Genomic DNA, 21,821 nt, shown 5'->3' on the forward strand with positions numbered 1-21,821 from the left:
GCTGAGATTTACTTTAATGATATAATTTAAAATATCTAAGTGAGATTCACTTAAATGCATCAAATAGACATGTGCTTAATAGAAAGTTTTAAGTGATGCAAGTCAAGTACATGTTATTTCTTGAATGAAATACATGTAATTGCTCTTCCAAACCACGTTCTTGGTTTGCAAATGGGTAGTTAGTCATCAAAACAACTACTTGGGTGGTTTTCCTTGCATTTTAGAACATGCGTTTTAATCTCCAAACCATGATTTTGGTCTTTGCATGCAAATTACAAACATGTAATGGTATCTACACACCATGATTTGCCAAAGGATTGTGTATTTACATGTAAATGCAAGTCGTTGAAAACACACATTGCTTCCTCCAAACCTCGATTTTGGCATAGGTGTCCAAATGCATGCCATTGCATTACATGCAATGTCTCCTCCAAACCATGATTTGCTAAATGGATGAAGTTTCGAGCAAAATGCATACATATGCATTACATGTAATTCTGTTTCTAAACCACGATTTAGGCTTGAACTTGGTTTTCATGCATTTGGAATGCATATTTTAAATATGCTTTTGGACTTGTGAAACCTGATTTGGGTCTCTAAGGAAAAATGTGACATGTTAAAGGGCTCACAAACCATGATTTTGGTCTTTTAAGAGAAAAAACGTGACATGTAAAGGCTCTTCCAAAGGCCAATTTTGCCTTAGACGTCGGGACTTATGCATTAACAATGCAGATTTGAAATATACAATCCAACTTTCAAACCCCGATCTGGGAATTTTTGGGGCAAAACTTTACATGTGAAGAGATTTGCAAACCACGATCTCACCATTTCATGCTAAAATGTTGCATGTAATAGGGCTTCCAAATGCCGATTTCGCTAAAATGTTGCAAGGAAAAGGTCTGTCAAAGCATTTGCATCACTATTTCATGCCCTTGTAATGCAAGTCTCAAACTGCGATTTACCTTGAGGAGACATTTTCAAACATGCAAATCACTCCAAGAAGTGCAATCTGCATGTAGGAGGACATTTTCAGCAATATTTGCATCATCTTGCACATGCATTTGCATCTACAAACCACTATTTGAGCTAAGGTTTGAATCTTTCAAAGGCATTTGGTGAAATAAATGCAAACACACTTGTGAAATCCAATTTTAGAGAGAACAAGTTCATTCCATTTTCTTCTTTCAAATTTTGCTGTGAGCTCTTCAAGTAAGTGTAAGAATCCGCTTTTTTTTGCATTTCTTGATCATTTTGCTAATTTGTTGTATTCTTTGGCTCTTTATCATCCATTCGTTTAAAATGCAACACTAGTTTTTTGCTTCAAGTTATTAAATAAGTTTGAAACTCTCATTTTTTTGCAAATGCAAAAGTTCTCATTTCAAAAAAAAAATTGCACACAAGGGTGAAGTTTTCGAATTTATCGAGTTTGAGTCAAGGCAAGAGGTATGTTGTTCTTGTTTTTAGTTTTTGTATATACTTTGTTGCTTGTTTTTGGCTTGTTTATGGAGAAAAGTTGGAGATCTCCCCTCAAGAATGCAAGTACATTTCCATACTTTCATCTTCTATGTTCAATCCATCATCCAAATTCATCCAAACTGCATACTGCTATATATGTAATTGCATTCCTAAAACCCGTTTAGATATTTACACCGAGTAAAAATGATTAGTTTTTAGCAGATGTAATTGTATCTCCAAAACACGTTTTTGGTAGAAACTCACATTTTTAAACATAACAACTCTAATCCTACACACATCCATATGCTTCAGACTTGCATTCTTAACCATTCAAAACAAAAGCCCTATTTTGCCTACATGTAATCCATCATGTAAACCCTGAGTTTGGTCACTTTTTCCCAAAATAAAAGCTGGTGCATTCATTTGCAGCCTTCAAAAGCATTCAGTAAGTATCTAAATCATACTTTGAACACTCATGTTTCATAAATCTGTAATTGAGACTCGAAACCCCAAAGCTTTCATGGATCCAATGCTGTCCAATGATGTATTCACTCTATTGAACTCTGATGTTGCAGCTTGAGATATGTCTGTGGAATCCACACCTTCCAGCATATATGGTCAAATATATTAGATCCCGGATATAGAAATTGGTCACGTGGACATGGCAAATTTCTTGCAAAGGATTGAGACATCTTCCAATCAAGACATGCTGCAGATCAAAGGAGTCACATCCACTTGGTCTCCACGTTCCCTATGGCAGCCCTTGAACCCGAGTTCGTGTTTGAATGTGCAAACCATTTTGATGTCAAAACTAGAACAATTAAGGATGTAGATGGGAAGGTTATTTTGAGCTTGCATCCAAATGTAATTGAGAAGGTATTTGAGGTTCGTGAAACTTCAGAATATGTGGATCTGACTAAAGAGAACTCCTTGCCACGGTGGAATGGGAATAAAACTGATTATCTCAAGTATGCTAATGCCAAGTGGTTGATCAATAAGAGGTTAAAATTCTCTAGATAGCCTAAGAAGATACACATATGTGATTTCTCCCATGAGTTCAATTATCTGATCAACCTTCTAAGCAGAATCTGTGTTCTCAAAGAATCCAATCACTTTGAGACTTGTATGTATAAATTCATATATCAAATTCTCAAAAGAATCTACTGGTGTGAAATCATTAGTACAACACTATGTGAACAATTGGTTCATGTAAATAGCTCCCTCTCATTCCACAAGAATTCATATTTCGACATTGCTACAACTATGGGAACATTTTTAGGACTCTCTACTAAGGGAGACCTAGACCTAGTTTCCATTTGGAGCTATTATGAGCAACTTACTCTCACACAATGTAAAACCCACTACTATGTGCATTTCAATTGCCTATTCATCAAGGAGTTGGCAGCAAGGTGAGTGTCTGATGTAGCTTAGGTGATGGCAAATCAGTACAGATGTATATTCCTGCAATTTCTAACCTTCACTTGCATGAGAGTTGGTTACTTCAAAGGTGAACCATACACATTGGCGAGGTATCCTATTGATAGGATAATCCTCATTGAAATTGTAAGACATATCAAACTAGCCAATATAGGCCAAGGCTTGGCATTTCTCCTTTCCAAATTGACAAATATTCACCTACCACAGTGTAGGAGGCCAAGGCTACGAAATTTAAGCTTCAACTTATAACATTGAAGAAGTTCAAATCAGGGTAACGTGACTCGTGGCGAGTCACGCGAGTCAGTGAGCCGCGCTGACCTCGCCGAGTCACAATGACTCGTGACCCGCGAGCCGAGAGTCACGATGAGTGACTCGCGTGACCCGGCCCATCTTGACCCGGCCGTGACAGGCTCTAAATCCGGCTATTAAGATATAAATTTTTACAAGTTTTTTTAATTGTTTTTTTTACATTTCTCACTCATATAACCCTAAAAGGGCTCCCATAACAGTCTATAGTGAGAAGAAGAAAGAGAGAGAGGTAGACGAGAAATAGAGTTTTCTTGTTTTGCAACCAGCTGAAAGGAGGAGGAGAAAAGCTTGCATTTGTGACATTGGAGCTTGCATTTAGATCATCAAGGAGTTTATAGGAGCTCTTCTCAACACTTCCCAAAGCATTTGAAAGAGGTAAGACTTGATTGTTTAGATTTTGATGATTTTTTTGTCTATGCTTATGAGTTTTTTGCATGAATTTTTTTTGTTTGTTTATGAGTTTTTTTATAATTTTAGATCTTCATAAAATGCAATGCTGAAATGGTAATATTTGGTCTAAAATGTCTTATTGCAGCAACCTTCACATTTTTCCTTAAGTTATAATGGTTTCTGGAAGTAAAAAAACCCAAGCTCTCTAAAGGCAACAAAAAAGATGAGTGTTGGAAGTTCACCATAGAATTTCCGGGTAGAAAGAGAACTCAAACAAAATGCCTATTTTGCAAAACCATTAATAGTGGGGGCATAAATAGATTAAAATACCATATTGCTGGCTTACGTGGTCATGATATTGAGCCTTGTGGAGCTGCAACTGTTGAGGCTCAACGTTTTTGTTATGTAGCCTTGGAAAAATATGAACAAGAAAAAGAATTAAAAAAAAAAACAATTAGAAGAGTTAGCTCAGATTAGTTCTAGTTCCCTTCCACGCTCATCTACAAATGTTTCTGAGTCAGTAGGCTGTGTTGGAGAAGGTTCTTCCCGTCCTCTCCTATCGTCCTAGTGATTCTGTTGCTCGTGCTTCTTCTACATCTATTCCTTGCACTTCTAGTGATGCTACTGCTGCTGCCCCTTCTACTAGTGTTGGCTTTACCTTTCGTCCTAGAGTCAGAAAATCTAGTAAGTTGGACAACTTTTTTGTACTGCGTACCACTCCTGGTGCACAATCCTCACTTGAGAGCATGGGATGGAATAGGGAGATACATGAAGCTGGAGTGAGAGCAATTTGCAAGTTTTGGTTTTTTTGCGACATTCCATTTATAGCAGCCAGGTACTTCAAGTTTTCAACTTCATTTATATTTGATTGTTTTACGTTTTAAGTTCTAAAATTTATATTCAATTTTATACTTTTAACTTGATGTTGAAATTTTGAAATATGCTAATTAAGATGTTTTTATAAATGTAATAGGACTCTTGATTGGCAGGGGATGATTGATGCAGTTTCCATCTCTGGTGCGGGGTTCAAAGCCCCACTGAAGATGAGTTGAGTGGCCCCCTCTTGCTAGATATGGTTGAGGAGATGAAACTTGAGTTGGAGGACCACAAAAAGATATGGAGCCAAAAGGGGTGTACCATCATGACAGATGGATGGACAGATAGGAGGTCCAGAACCCTCCTAAATTTTCTTGTTTCTAGCGGAGGTAATTCATCATGCTCTACTTCTTGAAGTCTAAAATTTAATGTATACTATTATTGAATAACGGAAATTTTGTTTTATTGAGAATTGATTCTTGAATGATAATTATTTTGTTTAATTTTCACTTTCAGGATCCACCATGTTTTTGAGGTTTATAGATGCTTCCTCATGTGTGAAAATTGCAAAATTCTTATGTGAGACAATTGAGGAGGTCATAAGGGAGGTGGGGGAAGACAATGTTGTCCAAGTGGTGACAGATAATGCAGCTAATTATGTTGCTACAGTTAAAATTTTAACTTCTAACTTTCTAAGTTCTACTTCCAAAAAATTTGTTTTAGTTTTTCATTAAATTTTGAAAATTAAAAGTTTTTTAATACATCAAAAAATTTCATTGTTTACTAACTTATTTAAAATTGTTGTAGGAAAACTATTGATGGAGAGACACCCAAAAATCTTTTGGACTCCATGTGCGGTCCATTGCATCAATCTCATGTTAGAGGATATTGGCAAGCTTGTATGGGTGAAATCATGTATTACCAAGGCCAAAAATCTTTATAAGTTCATTTATAATCATGCCTTGGTCCTCAGCACTATGAGGAAATACACGAAGGGAAAGGAGTTGGCTCGTCCTGGTATCACAAGATTTGCTTCTAACTTTATCACACTAAAATCCTTTTTGAGTTCAAGGTTAGAGTTGAGGTGCATGTTTGTTGGTCCAGAATGGAGTTCCTCCTCCTTTGCCAGCAGCCCTGCAGGGATAGATGCAACAAAATGCATTTATGATGATGATGATTTTTGGGAGCCATGTTCGAAGATTGTGGAGGTAATTTAAAATTTAAATTTTAAATTTTAAAAGCTTAAGTCTTAAAATTTTATAAATTAATTTGTCTCATACATATTTTTGTTTTATTTTCATTGTGCAACTTTGCAAAGTTTCATCATTCACTAAATTGTTTTGTAGATCACCGAGCCCCTTGTAGCCCTCCTACGAGTTGCCAATGGCGAGAAGCCCTCTATAGGCTACATTTATGAGGGCATGGATAGGGTCAAGGAGACTATTAAGGCCAAATATGTAAGGGTTGAGGAAAACTATGGCCCTATTTGGGATATAATTGATAGGAGATGGAAAAATCAGCTTCATAAGCCCATCCATGCAGCAGTCTATTACCTCAATCCGGCATACCGTTTCTGTGATGATTTCAAGGCAGATGAGGAGGTTCTTAGTGGCCTATACACAGTGATATCGAAGATGTCCCCTAATCCCACAGATATATTGCTTCAGATGGATGTCTATAATAATGCATCAGGGCCCATTTTTTCAAGTCAAATTTGCAAAGAAGGTCGTACAAAATTACAGCCAAGTAAAGATTGCACCTTAAGCCTTATACAATCTAGTTTCTAAATTTCTAGCTTTAAACTTAAAGTTCAAATTTTGAAATGAGACTAATATTTTTTTGTTTTCCTTTTTTCAAAATTCAGATAGATGGTGGCAAATGTTTGGGCCTTCAACCAAAAACCTTCAGCAAATTGCCATCCGCATTTTGAGCCAGCCAAGTAGCGCTTTTGGATGTGAGTGCAACTGGAGCATGTTCGAGCACATCCACTCGAAGAGGCGTAACAGGTTGTCTATGCAGAAAATGAATAGTCTAGTCTTTGTGCACTACAACCTGCGCATTAGGATCAGGGAGATTTTGGATAGTGACACCTCTCCGATTACTCTAGAGGAGGTTGATTCAGAGTCTGATTGGATCATTAAGGCTACTGATCCTGTCTTTGATGTTGAGGACCTATAGTGGCTTGACCAGGCAGATAGAGAGGGCCAGGCTGAGGCTGTGGCTATGGCAGCAGAGGACCCGAGAGCTCCAGTTGTTCCTAGTGGCACCTCACAGACATTGGCAGAGCCAGAGGCAGAGAGTACAGTTGATCCTAGAGGCACCTCACAGGCTGATGCTATGGCTACTAAGACATCCAGGACCTACCTTAGACGCCTTACTAAGAGGCATTTTATAGATTATATTGAGCCTAAGGTTGAGGCTAAGGTTGGGGATAAGGATGAGGATGATGATGAGGATGAGCCTGAGGATGAGGATAATGATGAGGACTCCGACTAGGAGCCATAGCTGTAGACTTATAGTCTTGTTTTAACTTTTTGTTTAACAGTTTAACTTAATAAATGATCAGCATTTGGAACATTTGAATTTGATGATGACTATTGAATCTTGATGTGTTGGATTTCATAATGCATAAATGATAATACATATACATTTTGATGGTTTGCATGGATTTATCTTAGTTTGACTTTAATTACTAGTAATATAGTATTTACTTTTAGCAATTTACCTTTGTAAGTTTGTAGTATTGTACTTATGTAATCGATGTTTGACTTTTAAGTTTTAACTTTAAGTATGTGCATTATGATCAAATAATCTTCTATTTAATCATGTTATTGTGTCTTTACGCTTTATTCAATAATGGGTGCAAGGAATGTTCTTTAAATCCTAAAAAATCTCAAAATTTCGAGGTTTTTTCACTTTGCCGAGTCACCGTCGAGCCAGGTCACGAGTCAAGTTACCCTTGCCGAGTTCGAGCCGAGTCTGAGTCTCGTTACACTGGGTCAAATTCATGTAACACTTTGATTTTAGAGGTATGCATTCCAAAATGAAGAGGATGTTCACCCATGTTCACTAGTGAGGTAGATATCTTCAGGATGGACTATTGCATGCTCACTTTGCAACAAATCATTGATCTCAACATAGTCCCTATTCTAGAAGGGGATGAGGACGACGACATAATTCTAGACAAAGAACTTCACAATAGTCAACTAGAAAAGCTTCTTCCTATTCCCATCCAATGGCAACAAAAAGAAACAATTTCTATTTTTGAAAAATTTCAGTCCATCTTGATGAATACTAATTCATGTTTGAAAAGCAAGAGTCTAGAGAGAATCAAGCTGAGAGGGGCAGGTTGCAGCCATTTTGGACTGATTGGAAGGAAATCTCAAGTTTGTAAATTTTCTGCAAATTCTGAACTTCCAAAACTGATATAATGCCTTTAGTCTTGCTGAAGATGACCTTAAAATATACCAGACCTGTTTATTGAGTGTTGCTTGGATTATGATGATTATTCTGAAAATGTTTTTATCCCTACTATAAATCGCATAAAGCAGCAATGCTAGAGGAGCAGACTTATTGTATTTGTGTGTATACTCTATCCACATTCTTACCGTTCTTTATAGCAAACCCAAGGGACATGTCCTTGCAAAGGACATGACCCTTTCTAGGTCGGCCCTCCATAAGATATATTAAATTACCAAGATCGGTGTCTCCATTTGTTTGACTAATTACGTTTAGGCAGTTAACACACTAAGAAAATGTTTCCAAATGGATTGCAATCTGTATCATCATTTAGTATATCCTAAAGGCCAATTCACTAAAAGAGATTCCATGCATTACCAGATCTGTTTGATTTGAGGAAAAGATCATTATCTTATCAGAGTTACTCATAGAATTAACAAGTTTGAGGTAAAGAAGAAAGACAGTTCATCCACCTCAGAGCCAAATAAGAGTTTCAAATTGAAGGTCAAAGGATGAAAAGTTTTCATTCCACCCTCACATTCTTCTGTAACATCTCTCCAAGCACAAGAACCAAAAGAAGAGGAAGAAGTAATGAGCCTATCTCCTCTGCAACCGCCAGGAAACCAAGAGACATCTATCCAATATGAACTATTCTTGGCTGCCAAAGATACTGATGTTGATTCTTTCTCCACATTATTTACACCTACCATTCTTATCTCTGAGGTGAATACTTCAGCTTTGCCTATCTCTTCTACAACTCCTCCTAATCTCACCTCAAAGCGATGCAAAAGCTTTGATAATGTCTTTGGAGGTTTCTCTTCTTTTCTTGCCATACTAGAGGTATTTCTCAACTTGATTCCTCAGTGGCTGGATTCTAGATGTTCATGTCAGTCATCCCAAAGAATGCCCATGATTCCAGCTATGTAAATAGAGGTGTGCCCTATGACGATAGAGATACAATTAGGATAAATGTCTATCATAGCAACCTTTCCATTTTCAACAGAAGAAAGTTTCTGCTTGCCTGCATGGTTAGGCAACATTAGTATGAAGAGGAGAAAGATCGATCTACCCCCAGATGATCTTACTTTAAGAAGAACAACTCTAAGCTTCCAATACAAAAGGCAAAAGTTGTCTCAAGAATCCTTGTTGATTTTGAGAAAATTATACATGCTGAGATTGTAGAGCCTCTAGTGGAGAAGCCACTTGAGGAGCATCACTTTGATTATAAGTTAACCAAATTTGAGCTTGGAAATTTATCATGGTTGGGTTGTTAACATGATGCGCTGAATGCAGTCTCTACCTTGTCTAAGAGAAACAATGAACTTGGGAGAAGAAGACTCAAGTTGGAGAATGCTTGCCTTCATGAGATCATTCACCAACAATCTTCACAACCCATTGTGACCTCACCACATTCTGTTTAGGTGAGTTAGAGGGCTAAAGCAACTAAGGTCTGGTTTGAAGAAATCATCACAAAGTGTGTTCAATTAATAAAAGACGTTCCCAAAGTCCTTGAATTTATCAAAGGTATTGAAGAAAGGCTTCATGACATGCTTCCTTCCTTCAATCAAGAAATAAACACCTTGAACAACAATCTAAGCACATGAGACAAAATGCCAGAAGTTGATTTGGATGTTTTGATTACATATAACATCATTCCATTTATGGGCATGTTCTATGAATATCAAGGACTCATGTCTTACAAGGCGCAAGCAATGGAAAGACTATTGTCGGAGGTATGAGAAGCCCGCAAGAACTGCCAAAGTATGAAAATTGAGATCATGGGTGATCTAAAGTTGGTGGGATTCAAGGTGGTCACAGAGGATGACAATTTATTAGCGGAAGAGGACATGGCTTCAATATTCATTGATAGGGTCAACGATTAATTCGAATCAAATTATTTTGTAGCACATACAATGAACAATCAACACACAAGTTTGCAGTGAAACACCTGTGGGATTCCATTGCAAAGAACTACTGGATTGTCAAATCATGTCATGCCAATACAATCAAGGTTGATGCCATTTCACAAAAGATGAAAATTTTGGATCTTCTAATGCTCCATTATTGTATTATCAAATATAAGGCTTTTCTTGACAACCTTTGAGATTAATTCAATGTTCTCCAACATTTTCTTTATGTTTTTAGCATTTTCATCTTTGTAGTATCAGAAGATAGATTGCATATAATCCATGTGTATGTAATCCAATTTCACGGACCTTCAGTCAGGTCATTCAATAAATGTTCTTTCTTAGTTTGACTTAGTAGTCGAGGTGGTTGAGTCTCTCCCACCTTTTTCTCCATTTTTCTCACTCCTTGCCTATAAAAAGGAGTGGCCTCATTGTAAATATCATTGTAACACAGGGAAGCACCCCTCCCCCCCCCCCCTTTTTGCCCCATGTCCCAGAGACTTCAACATATTGGGGACTTGGGGACTCCGTCCCTCGTCCCCAGTGGCACCACCAGATTCCACCACCTCCACTGAGGATAGGGGACATCCCGATGTTGACTATTTGCAGATTCGACTATTTACGTTTGATGTTTGTGTTCTAATTCAATGCAATGTTCAAGTATTTACTCTTTTACATCTTTATATCTTATATTGCAATACATATTTTCATACCTAACATTTTAAGTACCATATGTGTATATATATACCTCCTCTCTTGTCCCCCTGTTGCCCCCGATTGTCCCCAAATTAAGGCCCCTTTGTCCCCCCATACTAGAAACTTGTCCCCCCATTTTGTCACCCGCCCGTCCCCTAGGGTGGTGTAACTATGGTAAATATTATTTTTATTATTTGTAAGGGATCTCTGCCAAACTTATGCAAGCATAAATGTGATTGTGTAATGCGATTTTGAAAATAAAATTGCCTATAAAGAGAGCATTTTGTTTTGAAGTTATGTCTGGAAACAAATTTTATAAAATCAGATTGGAAGTTGTGACTGCAATTTAAGTTTATTGTCTATTACTTATGGTAATTTTGTATGTGTTTTAGAACTTGGTGAGTATGGGAAACAATTGAATTTGAAGTTGTGTCTGGGAGCAATTGTGGTAAAATAGACTAGAAGCTGTGACTGTCGTCTATATTAGTATCTTGTATTCATGCAATTTATTAGAATAATAGGTTAGAAATCATCTTTTTATGGAAGTTTGTGCATCCCAATGGTAGAGATTTTTCTTACAGATTATAAAAATTAGACAAAGATCTAAGTCAGTACAGTTTCAATCAGCCTGTTAGTTGGTGTTTGGTATATCACTGTTTCCAACTATTAGATAGTAGTGTAGTTATAGAGATTAATCTTGCACATTATGCGCTCTATGAGTAAGTGGATTCTTTCTTGAAATAAGATTAAGGAATATCGGTACCACCCTTTTTTACAAGCTACCAAATATCAAATATCAAATATCACTGGAATTGTGATATAGTGATATACTGTCTATTTTGTTTATGTAATGAAAGTTTGTAATAGATCTTTTCAGTTCTTATTTTTTTAATTTACTTTACAGGTTATGATGGAATATTGTGAATTTCACTTCTAGTTTTACATATTAATAGTTCAATTTTATTTGTTACAGGTACAAATGTTGATATCCTTAAGGTGGGTGGTTATAAATTGTCAGCTCTTGAAATTGAAGCAACACTCCTAGAGGTATTGATAATAAAGCAATGCATCTGTTTCTTTAGCAATATTGTCTTGATGAATTATGTGTTATTTAATTTTTCTTTTTGCTTTTATGCATTTCTTATTGATACAGTGGGTCAATTAATTTATTTGAGCTTTTGGTTCTATGCATTGTTATCTAACAAGAAAATTGGTTTTGAGGCTATCCAACATTTGTATAAAAATTATAAGCTCCCTAAAATTCACATCTCAAATCCCAAAATCCCGAAGGCAATAAGAAATCCTATATCATGCTCTTTAACAATGATGTTGGTTTTCCTTCTCTGTAAAAATACTCCTTTTGTTTGTCTTAAAATACTTCTTTTGTTTGTCTTAAAAATGATTAGATTTTAGAATTATTATTGTAGAGATTTATTTCTATGCATATCACAGATAATGGGTGCTGGACATAGATAAGATGCTAGGAAAGAGTGCTTCAATTGTATTGACTTTTTTGTTAAGATGGGATCCGAATGCTAGAAACTTGTGAACTGATAAATGGAAAGACTTGGGAAGTGACCACTGAAAGTTTATTGAAGATATCAGATTTCCACCATCCATGATTTTGTTTTTTGTGATGTTCTTGGTTAGATTGTGTAGAAGTTTTTTTTCCGATGTTTCATATCACACTCCATGATCCATCATCAAGATTGTAGAGAGCCAAAGAAAGCATCAGATGATAAGTTGTAGAACAGGACCAAACTACAACTAAATGGGGAGGTGGCATGAGGATCAAGCTCAGGTAGAAATAGAAAGGACATGATAAGATAGGATAAGATAAGATAATAATAGTAATGTCCACGAGAAACCGACAAGGTTTATGGGACTAAGCATACAAATAGAAGAGCCAGCCAAGCAAAAGCATCAAACGGTGACTGAGAAGAAACAAAAGCAAGAAACAAAACAAGAAAGAAGACAAGGTAAGGAACTAAGGGTCCTTCCTTGTCACAAAGAAATCAGTAATAGAGGGGTAAACCCGTGGACGGTCCATAGTCTTAGAATGTCGTGTAGAGCCACTAAAGGATTGTCGCTATCTGGAGAGATTGGTGCAGTGTCTAACCGATCTAGAATGAGAATTACTGGAAGGCATTTTCAAACCCCATGGAGGAGACAAGGGAGAGTAAAAGGCAGTAATGAGCTGATCTGAAGTACGCCTCTGAGGTAGAAAAGATTGCAGGGCAACCTCACAAAGGTGGGTGGCCCCCTGAAGATAAAGTGCAAGACACCGCTGATCAATATAGCTGAAGAACATCGAAAGAGAAGATCAATTTTGGAAAAGGCAGTAAAATCTCCCTCTGATCTCATAGTAAAGAGGACATCGAAAAATGAAGTGGATCTCAGTCTCAACCTCTGCCAAAGTACATAGCTGGCAAACTCGATCAACCCGATCCATATGGTGATCGATCTGGGCCTTGAGGCAGTGAGAACTGACTCTGAATGAGCCTAAAGGAAATCGTAAGGCATGATTCTGGCACCAATAGATATAAGTAGGGTGAACAATAAGAGCATCCTAAATCTCAAGAAAATGCTCAGCATAGAAGGCCATCCTCGATCGTAGACCTCTTGAGGGACTCATCCAGGTAGTGTTAATGTACTGTCTATAAATATCCTGTCTGACATGCTCGTTCAAATCCCTGATGTGAGGGGAGAAGATGAGCAAGAGCATCAAGTGAAAACTAGTAAGGAGGAAGATGAACAATATCAATACCAATCGAACCCAACAAAGAGGTGGCCTGGGCATACCAACAACGAGATCTAGTAGAGGTGTCAGATCGCATAATCTCAACAGAGGAACAATATGCCAGATGAGAGTATCTGTGCCGGTCAACACTCGACTCAATAAAACCATGAAGCTGATGAAGAAACCGGATCAAGTCAAAAATAGTGTCAAGTTTGAGAGGATGAGCTCCAAACTTAGCTAAGACAATGCAAAGGGGTGAGTTTGTGACATCTTATATATGTTGTAACATCAACGTTTGAATCCGCTCAATAGAAGCCTAGTCAGAAGCAATAAGAGAAGGCACCCAAACAACCGAACCATAGAGAATTGTTGGATGAACCAAGGAGTCCAAAAGGGACAACTTGGACAAAATATCCTGGAAATAATGCTCGAAGCATTGTCTTTCTAGCAAAGCCAGGAAACCCATACCCTTATTGACTCTGGACTGAATAGCTAGTCTCAAGCTGAAGTGCGGCCCCAAGAACTTCACGCCAAGATACATATAAGAGGGAGTAATTTCAACCTCTTGGCCCTGAAAGAAGCAATGAAGATGAGAGGTCTTTAAACAGGTGAAGACCATAATTCGACTCTTAGACAATTGACCACTAGCTGCCGCCGATCACAAAAGGAAGCCAGACCATCGAGGAGTCTTTGTAAGTTATCAGGAGAAGAGGTCAAGAGAACCACATCATTAGCGAAAAGGAGAATGGAGATCAAGACTTGATGCAAATAACACCCATCTCCATCACAAGGAAATCCTCCAACTCATCCATATACAAACCAAACAGTGTAGGAGAAAGAAGGCAGCCCTGCTTCACCCCAATGGTACTCTAAATCAGAACGGAAAAGTGCTCTGGAGTCCTGAGCCTACTAGTTACCCTTTCATAAAGTCTCATAATAGCAATCTACAACATATCTGAGATCCCAATCTCCTATAGTCTTTGAAATAAGGCCAATCTAGGAACAAAATCAAAAGCCTTACAGAAGTCTACAAAACAACAATAGACCTTCTGTGAGCGGTGCCTAACCTCCTCAATGATAGCTTATAGCGTGAATACATGATCCATAGTCTGATAGTTTACACGAAAACCAACTTGCCCTTTAGCTCTATAGCCTCTTCTATCAAGCTTACTAGATAACATGGTGTTCAGAGCAGTGCCATAAAGTTTGGCAAAAGTATGTCCGATCATAATAGTCCTATAGTTACCCGGATCAAAAGCAGGCCCCAACTTGTGAATAGGGCAAACCACATGTCTAGACCAGGACTTAGGAAACCCAGTGCAAACCACTCTATTAAAGAGTGTAGGAAGGTAAGATCCAAGAATTGAAGCACCAAGCTTGAAAAGTTCTGCATGGAAACCCTCTTCATCTGCTGCTCTGTTGCATCTCAGAGATCTGATGGCCTCAATAATACTAGAGTAGGTGAACAAATGATAGTAAGGAGGTGGAGTGGAGTGAAGTGGTGGCTGCCCAGGAATATTGCTCTGTTGCATCTCAGAGATCTGATGGCCTCAATAATACTAGAGTAGGTGAACAAATGATAGTAAAGCGTAATGATATGGGAGGTCAAAGAATGGTAGTCAAGAGTGGAGGACGGGGGGGAGCATTGAGGGAAAAGGGTATGCCAAAAGATCTAGGGATTCTGAATAAGCATGGAGCAAAGGGTTCTGCATTGGAAAGAGGCAAAATAACGTTTCTTATGGTGAGGAAAAAGGAGGTACGAAAGGCGCAGATGGGTGAAGACAAGAGACTGAGTCTCAAAGGCGACACGAACAAAGTGATGGAAAGCTTTGCAATCAGTATCAAAGCATTTATTCATTTGACAAGTATTCTGACGCTTAGCTCTGAGAGAGGGAGGGGAACAATGAGGAATAGAAAGGAGAGCAGAATCCCAAATGGCAGAGGCAAGTGAATCAAACATGTCAGAGGCAACAAGTGACTCACTTAATCTAGCAGGTGTCAGAAGTCTCCTAAGGTGGTAAATAAAGAGCTCACCATTACTTTGGGGTAATTAAAGTGAGTAGGAAGGGAGACGGTATCAGCTGAGCTGTGAGAAAGCTGGGAGGAGTGCGATGAGTAGGGTGAAACATAAATAGAAATGCTAAGAAGAGGATGATCAACACCACCACAGTGCGGCTAGCAGGTAGAGAGGTTCAATCCAGGAAGCAAGGATAAACCATTCAGAAATAACAACCTAGAAAACTCACAAAGCTGTAGGAGGTGACAACCATAACCTGAAAGCGGTCCAAGAACATCCTTCGAGGTGCGCTGAAGTCCCATACTAGTTGGGTCTAACTCAGAAGTGTATTTCAAATCAGAACCACGATCATGCAAAGGAGTCTGAAGATTCTTGGTTCGAGCATTGAAGTCTCCAAGAATAATAATATCACCTAAAGCCTCAAATTGTGAAATTCTCTCTTGAAATTCACAGAAAGGATCTCCATTCTCTGGGTCATGAATGGCATAAGGAGAGGAGGTCGGTGGAAAATAACAAACAACAATAAAAATCTCTCTGTTGGTGTTTCCACCAACCAATCCTAACCCACATAAATCTAGCAAATGCGTTAGAGTGAACAGTTGAAGTTAAACTGAAAATATCATCACGTACCAAGCAAGCCACACCCCCAAACCCACGGACCCCACCGGAAGTATGGACCTCATCTCTGCAAACTGACAGCCACTAATAACCAAGATATCCTGGAAGAGGGTGTATGGGGCTCTCATGAGTCTTAGTAATGGCCAAAATATTTGAGGACCCCATCGCATCCTGAAAAAGACCGGGTAATGACCATAAAGAGCCATTACCATTCCAGTGGTTGACAAGAAGAGAAGGGGGCTTCCTCTTGTCAGATTGCTGTTGGAACTATCAAGCCGGTTTGGAGGTTGTCCTCTCTACCCAACCAGTAGGAGGAGAATCACGAACCATAGCTCTAAGATTCCTAATAACAACCCATTTTCCAGCCTGCCTAGCATCTACCACAATTCATCGAGCATGTTTGAGTTCTGTAAACTGTGCCTTAGTAAGATCTTCATCTAGATAAATTTTAGAGGGGAGAGAAAACAACTTTCTCTTCGCTCTAAGGGCACGAAGCCTATCAAAAAAAGAGAAGAATTTGATGAAAGGTATATCATTCGTGCCAAACCAACACCTGTCCAAGGTAATATCAGAAATATCAAGTTGATCTGAGAGAAAAGACTGCCCCGTAGCCATAGGATCAAGAGTGGGTAAGAGACCTTGAACCCGCAGATTCAGCTCATGTGCATGCCACACACGTTAATCATCAATCTCACCCTGGACAATTTTGTCTATACTTAGCCTAGGTATAGTAGTATCCGTGTTAGTGCAAATCCGAGCCCATGATTTCACTTTCTGTTTGGTCTCCGCAGTCAGAGAAGAGTGCATTGTAGCCATTTTGGTTTGTTGTTCCTTGATTTTGTCCAGCCCATCCAATTGTTCAATAACAACCTCGATATTAGATTTCAGCCTTGCTGTTTCAAAGATGAAGGTATCTGAGGAACGTTTGATATTCAATTCAGTTGACTGTTTGAGGTCTGAAAGTTCTGTTGTGAAAGTCACAACCTGTTCTCTTAGCTTGGTGTTATCAGTTTCCAGCTTAAGCACTCTGTCGCACAACTTCTGGTATGTCAGAGTTTGAATTTGGGTAGGGCAGTTATCTCCTGTGGTCATAGTAAGAGCCAGTAAATATACCAAGGAGAATCTTAGCATAGAAAATAGTAGGTACTATTGCTGTGTATATATATAAGTTGCAGAAGTTGCTGGAAAACACAAGTAGAGAGCTCCACACCATAGTGAGATATCTGTAGAGCCGTCAGAAGTCAATCACAAATGCAGATGGGACGGAAGGAGGAAGGAGCAGGAGGAGGCAGTAGGAGCATCAACGATCTGCAACAACTTGTCAAGAAACCCTATATCATTTGCCACAAAAGAGAAGAGATAGTTGGCAGGCAATGATAATAATCAACAAGATGAATCATGAGTAGGGTAGAATAGAGCACGAATAGCAGCAGAAGAGCCACATAAAGGATGTAGTCACTGCGTATAAAGAAACCCGCAAAGAATGAAGAAATCAAAACGCACGTATACAAAAACCCGATGCCAGAAAACCCTAGAAAACTGTTGATCGCAACATAAATCCTTTCGACCCTTTGAAACCCGACAAAGGACGGAGATGGAGGTCACACAGGTCCCAAAAGGTATCAGAGAAGGAGCCATGGAGCCATGCAAGAGCAAAGATGGTGGTCGTGGCAGACGGAAAGCTTATCGCAGGAGGTCACGCAGAAGCTCATCTCAACATGATGTGATGTTAAAATTTCTTGGTTGTGCTACCTGGCTGAGTAGTTAGTGTTTGAGATGATTGAGCAAAAAATGAAAAATTGTATGGAATCCAAGAATAAATATTAAAAACAAGACCAAAGAATTTTAAAAAACTAACAAGATAGAGAACAAGATGTATCTATGCAGGAACAACAAGTATAATAGTTTGAGGGTTCAACGTGTAATTATATGTTTGAGAGCTACACCGATGCTAGAGAAATAATTTTGTTTTTATTTGAGAGACATGATTTTTCTTAGACCATGCAGTGTAGTTACAGATACGGGTCAATCTAGATTAGGAATAGAATTTGTCTTCAACAGATTGTTGCTAGGCAAAGTTGGGCTGTTATGTGTATAGAGATTGTGGAAGGTAGCACCACATTATATTCTCCAAGGGCTTGTAGGTATAAGTTATGATCACGGAGAATCATGCTGATGGATGGACATTAGCCTTTGGTTTAATTTTTTGACTTTTGTATAGATTGTTGACCAATTAGTAAGCACTAACCAACCTAGTCACTTTCTTCATTTGTAATGCAAGTACGTCTATTTTTTGTCATTCAAAGCTTAAGAGTATGAATAGGTTCAAGTCCATAAGGTTTCTGAACAGATGGAAGTGGAATGAGCTGGGCACATGTGAAAGTATAATAGACACCATCAATACACCAGTGATACTGATCAGAAAATAATTTTCCTTGCTCTGAAATGAATGTCTAGTTAGTCTAGGGGTTTCCTATCTCTTCAGTGTGTTCTTCAGTGAATTTAGAAAGATCTAGAGTCTCTTGAGACCTTTATAATAGTCTGCAACTTCTCTTTTGTTTCAGTTTATTTCTGATGGTAGCCAAGGTTAGTCGCTATAGCAGCTTGAGATAAATCATGCTGGGGTTTGGTACACACAGATGAGGATTCAATTTCAAAGTACTTGCTCGCTCATCAGCATAGTGTATCATTTTTCTGTGTCATGCCTTGCAAAACTTGAACCATACAATTTTGTTGCTTTACATTTCCATTGAATAACTCAGACGTTTCTTGTCCATTGAGTTAGCCTTGATTGCTGTCATGACACAAAACTTGAACCATACAGTTTTGTTGCTTTACATTTCCATTGGATAACAACTCAGACTTTTCTTGTCCATTGAGTTAGCCTTGGTTGTTGTCATGACCCCTTATATAATGATTATGAAATCAAATATTTAATAAATAAGAATAATATATCAAAACAACATACATGCTAGCAAATCTACTATAAGAAAATATAATTATTGTTGAGATAATTGCATGATATACTATGAAAGATTTAATATATAATATTACGAGTTATAAAATGGACATATAAATTAATATATTTATAATTGATTTCTAATGATATCTAATAATATAATAGATTAATTTAGAATAATATCATTAGTAATGTTAATAACCAAATATACCTTTCCCAAGTGCATAAATCCTAAGCACCTGAAAATACTAATTAACTGACATGACCACCTAAGCACATTCATTCCTACATGGTCACCACATACATGTGACAAGGGATGTGACTTGTTAAGAAGGGTACTGTAAGTACCACATCACCTATGAACAGGGAAGGTACCCGCCAATGGGCAGATAAGGAAAAAATATATGTCATCCTTGAAAAGATAAAAAGAAATTCATAAATTTCTCATCAGACTGAATAAAGATTCTGAATATATATTTGATTACTTCATCATGCCGAATTACATGGAAGAGGAGACACAATACCACGTGATAAAGTGACAAAACATAACTTTCACTTTATTACTTTATTGGTGTTGATTCATTGACGAGTCAAGTATTCAACACCAATAAAGTGATAAAACATAACTGTCACTACCAATGAATCAATATGTGGAATCCACGTAGTGGTTTTGTATGTTTTCTATGACCCTCTACTTCAATGCATTGATATTGCAAGTTAGGGACCGTGACACTTATGTCCCTTGATAGTCAAATATATTTTAATTGAACAAATACTACAAATATAAATAAATAATTATAGGGTCTATACTTAATATTAAATCTCTATAATTACCAAAGAGTATTTCTACTGTAATTGAACAAATATTAGAAATAGAGGTATTCTTTACGTAATATAAAGAATAAGACTTGATTATTACAAATAATTGAAATATGATTTTTCCAATGTTACCATTATTCAATTTAAGATCGAAAGGATCTAATGTAACCATGGAGGGGCTTGTATAAATCCAATCTAGTGGACTTGATCCCAATAGAGGGTAGGGGTTTGCGTCCTGTTCGTGAAATGGGCTTGGTCCTGTAAACTTTGAGGGAGTCCATGGATGGTATCTAGGCAACTTGGATAAAACTTGTATTTTTCGGTCGTAAATTTAATTAAATACATGATTTGGTAACTAGAAAATGACTATTTTGAACATTGCAACTGATTTAAAGACATCTATCATGATGGACTCAGTAAGGGAACATTACAATTGGTTTCCTAAGAATGGAAAACATATGGCTAGATAGTGAAAGTATCACACTTTTTAAACATTTGTGAAATATGGAGGTCAAATTTTTCTTTTGGACTAAATGCTTCACATTACTTCATGTGGTATGTATTCTATACTCTTTGCTAAAGAAAAGGTGACATCTTGCATCTCCCGTTTGTTTCAGCATCCAGATGTAGTGGAGTGCTCCGTTTTGGGGATACCAGACACAGTCTATGGAGAAGTCGTATGTGCAGTAGTAGTTCCAAAAACTGAGGCACAAAGAATAGAAGCCAATTCAAAACCTGTTATTACCATTCAGGATCTCCACAAATGGGCCAAAGAAAGAATTGCTCCTTACAAGGTTATTGATTTGTTCTTTTCATTTTTCTATATGTTGTTTCTTCTGTATTTGTTTTTGTGTTTGAAACATTTTCTCCTGACAATTACCACCAGGTAATGAAATAATCTTCATTGTTTTGTTTGATTGGATATGCACGTGTCAATTGAAGTGCATATGCAATGTGCATAATGATATATGAACCAGGATAACATAAGAAAAACATAACTATGCAATGCGACAACAATTGCCTAACTAAAATTTATAATGTATGCTTTCCTCAAGTCCCAAATATTATTTTATATTGCAGATTCCTCAGGCACTGCATGTATGGGAGTCATTACCTCGTAATGCCATGGGAAAAGTATGCCTTGATTTTTGTTCATCTAATGTTTGCTCTAGTTCTTAATTCTACGACTGATTTCAGAAGCAGTACTTGTTTTAAAACTGGCTTATGAATTTGTCATTCCTAAATTGTATGGCTGATACCTCAGGTGAATAAAAAGGAGCTAAAGGAATTGTTACTAAGTTCATGACTTCATTGGTAATGGTAAATTGGTCCTTTTTTAGATAGTTTAATTTGGAAAATTTGGAAGCTCTGAAGAATTTGATGTTCAGGTCTAATTTGTTTTCTGTTCAATTGCATAGTAATGGAAGTTGATGGACGCATTTTCTTGATCTGGCAGAGCCTTACAAATTGCCATTTGTTGGCAGGACACTTGGATGTAAACACAGATTGTGGAAGTCAATTGTATAAAGAAATTATTGAGATGGTCTACCTCTTTCCATTTATGTTTTTAATCAACACTGTCCTCAAATTGGCTGATGACAATATGCATTACTTCTGTATGTGTTTTGTTTTGTTGATGGATGTTCAATCAAAGGCTGTTTAAAGAATGTTAACAGCCAACAATTTTGTTTAGATTTTTAATATTTTTTTGTTCTTCCTTAATGTAACCAGATCATTTGACGTAAAAGGCCCATATCAATGATAAATGTCATTTGATTATCTTAAATAATCAAACTGGAGCAATGCGGATATTGTTCTTTCTGGGAGGATGATTGTAAACAAAGATTGCAGAAGTCAATTATATAAAGAAATTATTGAGATGATCTACCTCTTTCCATTTTTGTTTTTAATCAACACTGTCCTTAAAATGGCTGATGACAATATGCATTACTTCTGTATGTGTTTTGTTTTGTTGGTGAATGTTCAATTGAAGGCTGTTTAAAGAATGTTAACAGCCAACAATTTATGTTTAGATTTTTAGTATTTTTTTGTTCTTCCTTAATGTGACCAGATCATTTGATGTAAAAGGACCATATCAATGATAAATGTCATTTAATTATCTTAAATAATCAAACTGGAGCAATGCGGATATTGATCTTCCTGGGAAGATGATTGAAAGAAAAATTATGGAGTGAGACT

The 21,821-nt window shown here is 37.4% G+C and overlaps 2 protein-coding genes and 1 long non-coding RNA gene across 9 annotated transcripts in view; all 3 read left to right on the top strand.

The window, feature by feature from the left end:
• Window positions 1-21,505, top strand: part of LOC149558715 (putative CoA ligase CCL8) — a 243,734-nt gene extending 222,229 nt beyond the window's left edge. For 2 of the 7 annotated variants that reach the window (XM_089832816.1, XM_089832814.1), the window contains exons 14-18: window positions 11,443-11,516; window positions 20,240-20,416; window positions 20,703-20,756; window positions 20,887-20,936; window positions 21,079-21,505. In XM_089832816.1, the coding sequence (XP_089688942.1) occupies window positions 11,443-11,516; window positions 20,240-20,416; window positions 20,703-20,756; window positions 20,887-20,928 (347 nt within the window). In that variant the 3' untranslated portion in view covers window positions 20,929-20,936; window positions 21,079-21,505. Of the gene's footprint in view, window positions 1-11,442; window positions 11,517-20,239; window positions 20,417-20,702; window positions 20,757-20,886; window positions 20,937-21,040 lie in introns of all 7 variants that reach the window. The other 5 variants (XR_016365057.1, XM_089832815.1, XM_089832817.1 and 2 more) reach the window with 5 other exon arrangements.
• On the top strand, window positions 1,209-5,076 carry LOC149558716 (uncharacterized). Its single transcript, XR_016352474.1, has 3 exons — window positions 1,209-4,426; window positions 4,565-4,796; window positions 4,924-5,076. It is a non-coding gene; the product is annotated as an uncharacterized LOC149558716 (long non-coding RNA).
• On the top strand, window positions 5,221-6,923 carry LOC149558717 (uncharacterized). The gene is made up of 3 exons (XM_089786162.1): window positions 5,221-5,615; window positions 5,754-6,153; window positions 6,272-6,923. The coding sequence occupies exons 1-3, from the start codon at window positions 5,226-5,228 to the stop codon at window positions 6,583-6,585; spliced, it is 1,104 nt and encodes a 367-aa protein (XP_089642288.1). The 5' UTR covers window positions 5,221-5,225; the 3' UTR covers window positions 6,586-6,923.
• Window positions 21,506-21,821: the final 316 nt, after the last annotated feature.

The sequence above is a fragment of the Cupressus sempervirens genome, chromosome 5, assembly GCF_028749045.1.
Source record: "Cupressus sempervirens isolate cs-2001-9-10 chromosome 5, ASM2874904v1, whole genome shotgun sequence".
In the NCBI taxonomy this organism is placed as follows: domain Eukaryota; kingdom Viridiplantae; phylum Streptophyta; class Pinopsida; order Cupressales; family Cupressaceae; genus Cupressus; species Cupressus sempervirens.